Raw genomic sequence first — 5,695 nt, forward strand, 5'->3', positions numbered from 1 at the left:
TTGCAACTCTGTTATGGTTGCAGATTGTAGATCAAGGAGAGACTGAGTTAAATGAGGTCCAATGCACACCAAGGGCAAAACAGAGTTTTTTTGTCAAGTATTAAACGGGTCATGTGACATTACATGCGAACAGCATGTAACATTTTTCTAAGGGTATATTTTAGTCCAATGTGGTCACCTGACAAGGTATAGTCAAGCAACAAAAACAGGTGTAGAGAGGATGGATGTGGGGATTTTTTTGGGTTTGAAAGCAGTTATGTTATCACCAACTGTAATTAAATTTCCATGGAAAGAAAAAAGATGGTTCAACTAAAACAATGAAGCTTGATGATAGTTCCAAAAATTCATTGAGCTTGAATGCTATGAAAATGAAGTTTGATGGTATAGCATGAAATCAACTGATACATGCAATAATAATTAAGAAACACAGTTACAGGATCTAGTTTAAGCATCAGAATGAGAACTTGAATCCTCTTTAGGAGGTGCCAACTGCTTGCTTAGGCGAGACCTTGTCCAAGGATCCAAGGGGGCCCTCGGTGGTGGTTGAGGGGTTGCTGGTTTCGACTGCCTAAGTTCATTCTCTCTGTCTATGAACCTGCAGAAAACACAGAGGATGTACGAGATTGACATTTAATAATACAAGGTGAACCTGAAAAAGTTTCTACAAATTCTCCTTTATGAACCGGATTCTTCTATACTTGTAAAGAATACATCTTTTAAGTATGTCCTTTCATTTGGATAGCATCCCTCACAACAAAGGGAAAAAGAGATCATCTGCTTTATCCTACATTCTGCTTAAGTGGGATCTGTGGCATAAAAATGCAGTTATCCCGAAAAAAAAAAAAAAAAAAAAGTTTCCTTAATTTATTATAAACTTGATCAAATTGAACACCATTTCAAGTGACACAAGTTTCTAAACCTTAGGGTGCCAATTGGCTTGTTGGTAAAGCCTGTCTGTTATTGCAGAGACATGGGATTGAAACCCTCATTCACCAGGAATTGGGGGTTTCATGATTAGGGAGGCCGCCTACCCCCCAACCCCACCTCAGTTATGTAACCCATTTACCTACTAAATGAAAAATGTTTTTGTCTACAAAAATGTAGAATGCATGAATTGATAATACAACTAGTAAGTATAAATAGAAACTTACTCAATATAGGCCATTTCTGCAGCATCACCAACTCGTATTCGAGTTCGAAGTAGCCTTGTATACCCACCTGCTCTGTCTCTGTTGACACAATATAGCATACCTATGCTTACAAAGGCTATAAAAATACTAAAGATGGACAACTTGATTGCTGGAAGAATTACTTGTAGCGATATGCCAGTTCAGTAAATAGCTTGTGAAGGACATCATCCCCCCGCACAAAAGCAGCAGCACACCTGGCAGCACAAAGAGAACCCTACAGTAAATGGAAGAGGAAAATAAGCAGATGTCTTATTGATGAGTGCAAACTTTCTATTTGAAGCAGGTGAATGACAAATTTTAGTGAGAGTCCCACTACAATTTTTAAAGTAACCATAAACCAGGGCTAATACCAAAAATATCCAAGTTAGGGTCTTCAAAAAGAAAAGGGAAGCTATTACATTGTTTTCAAATTGATGTCTGTTTCTTACTCCCAGGGGTTGAGGCCTTGGTCAATTTGATCAGAGAAGTGAAAATGTCGGAATCCATGCTGAGCACTGCATTCCACTAGATTCAGAAAATGATGAACTCAGGGCTAATAGCCTAGCCAAGAAAGGTAGGAGGTGGCCTTAGTCACTTTGTTTGGGTTCTTTTCCAGCATATGGGTTATACTTGTATTGTTTGGTTTATTTCTTTAGACTCCTTTTTTTAGCCTTGCCAGCCCAGGATCCCTTTCTTGCTCCAAGGCCCTTTGTATTCTTCCTACTTTTCTTCCCATTTCAATATATCTTTTCTACTATCAATTATCAATAGAACAAAAAAAAATAACCACAATCATCATTTCCATGAGGGTAAACCTGGAGCACATTAGAGGCAAACATTCGACAACCTTTTGAAAAGGTCCCTAACCACAGAGGGGGAAGGGGGAGGGGGGGGTATTCCCAACACAATGTGCCCTCTACCACACCATTAGCAAGCCTGTGAGCCTGTCTACTAGAGCATTTCTCATCCAGAAAACCATGTGAATCAGATGCTCACGGTTTGATAATAATGATTAAACATTCAGGGAATCCCCTAACTAGTCTTTATCCATCCAAAGGGTGTTTTTGAGTCAACCTCCTCATTCTTCACCCTCGCAAATCCCAAAGCAACTGCAGTGACCCCTGAAAGTTTCATTTCTAATCACATTATCACAGCTTATTTGGCCCTGAGAAGACTAATGTGGTTCTCTCTTGCCTCTGAAATCCCAAAACACAAAGAGAACATCAATCAAAGTTCTTCAGACTTGAGAGTTGAGACTGTGCCACTTGCAGAAATATTTTTCTTTTTGTTTCTTTCTTCTTTTTGGGGGTGGGGGTGTAGGGCATAAAAGCCTGCTTCATCTATGCATCAAAGTCCATGCAATGATCTTATCCACTTAAAAGCCCCGAAACTCATCTCTGGCCAAAGATGCAATAAGCAGCCTTTGCAGTAATCAAATCCAAAATCACCTCTGGGGGGCTTCTAATTGATGAAGATGGTATTCAGTTACTCCCAGTCCCAGAAGGTTCATAACACTGCTGCATGTGTACATCTCCACATTATGTTCCCCCCCTTGGAGGGCATAGGATACTGGGTTTGAACAAGTTCAAGATATCAATATGGGGTCATCAATGGGACGAAAAAAATGGCAGAAGCACTTCCAAATCTTCAATGAAAAATCACAAGAGATGAAAAGAAGATGGATGGCATTTACCACTAGCATCACATAGATTGCAGAAGTGAGGATTTAATGTGTTACTATCCATGTACACCACCTCCTAACAAAGCAATCTTATGTTTGGTTTGACAGGATCAATACATACAGATTTACCTGGAAAATGCTAGGGAATTACAGTCTTTGCATCAAGAGAAAGGAAGAATGTAAAAATACTCCAGGGGGTCTAAGAGTTGAAATTCATATTCATATCTACAGGGTCAAGGAACACATAACTTAAAAGATCAAGGAGAACGATGGAGTCAACAATCTCATGATCTCTCAACCTCTACAAAAACCAAAATTTCAAGAGATGCCCAACAAAGACAAAGAAGCAATACATGAAATAAATAAGATTTTTAAGTAGGTAATGGATAAAGCCATTCAGAAAAAGAGGATGTGGTCATGTTGTAAATGTACAATGAATACATATGAATAATGCCATTCTAATTGATATAAAAGTAGGAAAAACTAGGATTACTAAATTCTAGCATAATGGAGAACCAGAAATAGACAATCAATTCCTCTTCCCTGATTAGAACCAGATCAGAGTACCTCTTGATTTTGAACATATGACCCCTGCATGGGCTCCAAGCCTCCAACAAATAGCAAAATGAGTCAAGTTTGAAAAGATATGTCCCTTTTTGTTAAGACCCTTCAAAGTCCTTGCATCAATAAGAGATGAAAGACTCCTGGAAGGCTGGAACAATCCAATTCTATTATAGCCCATTAAGCTTGACTAAATGGAGTGAATCCTCGAGGTAACATTCCTAAGGAAGAAGTTGATGTGATACCAATCCTTCCTTTGTCTGGAATATGGAGCATAGATTATCCAACTCTCTACCACTTGAAATTAAATTGTTAATAGCAACAGTTTTGTCAAGGTCAACCTATTAAATTGTTAATAGGAATTATTCTTGGGCTACGCTATAAATATGGCTCCTTTGTTCTTAGGCTACTGGACAAGGTGAAGGTCCTTCTTGTAAAGTAGCATACAGAAACGGCAATGGAACACAAAAGGACCATCAAAGGCTAGATGATAAGAAATGAAGCCACTCATCTCCTTCAACTAATTTGATCTCTAACACTAAACTAAAGTCCTCAGATTGTCCATAGAAATTGTGTGCAAAGAAATTCCTTTGTATCTTTTTACGAAAATTGTGTAAATTGAAGGCGGTTAGAAGCCTTAAAAATATACACGTGTCAAGTACAGACGACAAGCTTTACTGTTTCCAACATTCGACCCTGACCAACGTTCATGGATCCACCCTTCAGCTAATCAAGGGAGGGCTTATCCTCCTAAAGGTTATAAACCTTTTCAATTAAGAATCCTAATTCGATCTACCATTAAATTTTAATTGTAAAATGACCAACCAAATCATGCTCTATTGTGTTTTAATGAGAGAAAAAAATAAATAAATAAATAAATAATTAAAATAAAATATATAGTGCACAAACCTCCTTCCCAAGCTGCACCATGTTATCAGCAAGTCGCCTAATTTCTTTCGCCTGAAACGAATAGAAACCATCATAAGTATTGCTCAATCAAGCTCCCATACCGGCATGAAAGAAGATAAAACCTAGAAAAGCCATAAAGCTTCCAAATAAAGAACGTACTTTTGCAACCGTAGTTTCGATACGTTCATGTTTTACCAGCTGCGAAACCATTGTCCTACACAAATACTCAAAACCAGAAGTCTCAACATTCCACTAAAAAAAAAACTAACTTGAGATCCAAAGGATCAAACTGAACATTAATCGAATTTTATGTGATTGAAGACTAATCAAACCTGAGCATCGACATTCGATGCCCCGTAGGGCGGCCGAGCTTTCGGAACTTCGTCATGGCTAAAGAGAAGAATGAAATGAAGTTACAGACGAGACCAAGCAAATGCAAAACCCCTGCCACTAGGGGTTTGGGGGCACAAGAAACGGAGCCGGTCAGCGAAAATAAGCCGGTCGGGTTAGACTGGTCCGTTGTGGGTCGAGTAGGACATGAAAGTGAAACAAATATGGAGGCAGTTAAATAACGGATTTGGATTGGTCAGCGGTTCGACTCCGGTTCGGTTTTCTACTGGTAATTTCATTTCTCAATTGAAGTAAAGAACGAAGCTTTTTTCTTTATTCTACAGTCGCTTGCTTCCTTCTTGTTGGTAGCGGATCTAAACTCCTTGGAAGGCAGCAGAAGAAGGGAGGGAGGGAAACCCTAACGCTAGACTGCAGGCTCAATTTGATTACAAAGTAGGTGGAGGAAGAGACAGCAGCAGAAGAAAAGATGCTGGTTCTGATTTCTGCCTTAGGAAATTATATCACGCAAATGTTGCAGAACGTTTCAAGTATGAATGAATTCTGTGATAGAGTGAGTCGTTGATGGTATGACAGCAATTTTCTTGGCGTTAGAATATCGACCTGTTATTAGATACCAGCGAACCTTTGATGTTGCCAAAAAGGAATGCAGAGGAAATAGTAGTAACCAGTAAGGAAACTATGTAGAGACATGAAATAGAGGAATATGGTCTCTTTTTGTTTCAGAGTAACAGAATTTTCTCCTCTTTTGTTAGTCATTGATAGGAGAGACAGAGCTGTTAGCTCTTTTTGTTCTTCTTTATAAAGAGGTAGAACCTTGGCCAATGGCCATATATGTTTTAAATTTGAAATTGATGGATAATAATCCACTGAGCTTCTTTACAGGCGATGGTCCATGAGTTGATCGGCATTAATGAAAATAAAGCGCGCCTCAAAGTTCCGGAAGACTTGGCCAAATTTGTTGACAACTACCTGGAATAGTAAATACAGAAAGATTCATGTTATGATGGTTAGAAATAGGCAAGAT

At 38.8% G+C, this 5,695-nt stretch overlaps 1 protein-coding gene across 1 annotated transcript; it reads right to left on the minus strand.

The window, feature by feature from the left end:
- Positions 1 to 331: 331 nt before the first annotated feature.
- LOC104587938 (uncharacterized) lies at positions 332 to 5,437 on the minus strand. The gene is made up of 6 exons (XM_010245717.3): positions 4,653 to 5,437; positions 4,480 to 4,534; positions 4,321 to 4,371; positions 1,313 to 1,404; positions 1,152 to 1,229; positions 332 to 595 (listed from the first exon to the last, which is right to left on the minus strand). Exons 1-6 carry the CDS (start codon positions 4,706 to 4,708, stop codon positions 445 to 447), a joined length of 483 nt encoding a protein of 160 aa, XP_010244019.1. The 5' UTR covers positions 4,709 to 5,437; the 3' UTR covers positions 332 to 444.
- Between the last annotated feature and the right edge of the window lie 258 nt (positions 5,438 to 5,695).

This window comes from Nelumbo nucifera, chromosome 1 (assembly GCF_055504915.1).
Source record: "Nelumbo nucifera cultivar China Antique chromosome 1, China Antique-T2T, whole genome shotgun sequence".
Taxonomy (NCBI): domain Eukaryota; kingdom Viridiplantae; phylum Streptophyta; class Magnoliopsida; order Proteales; family Nelumbonaceae; genus Nelumbo; species Nelumbo nucifera.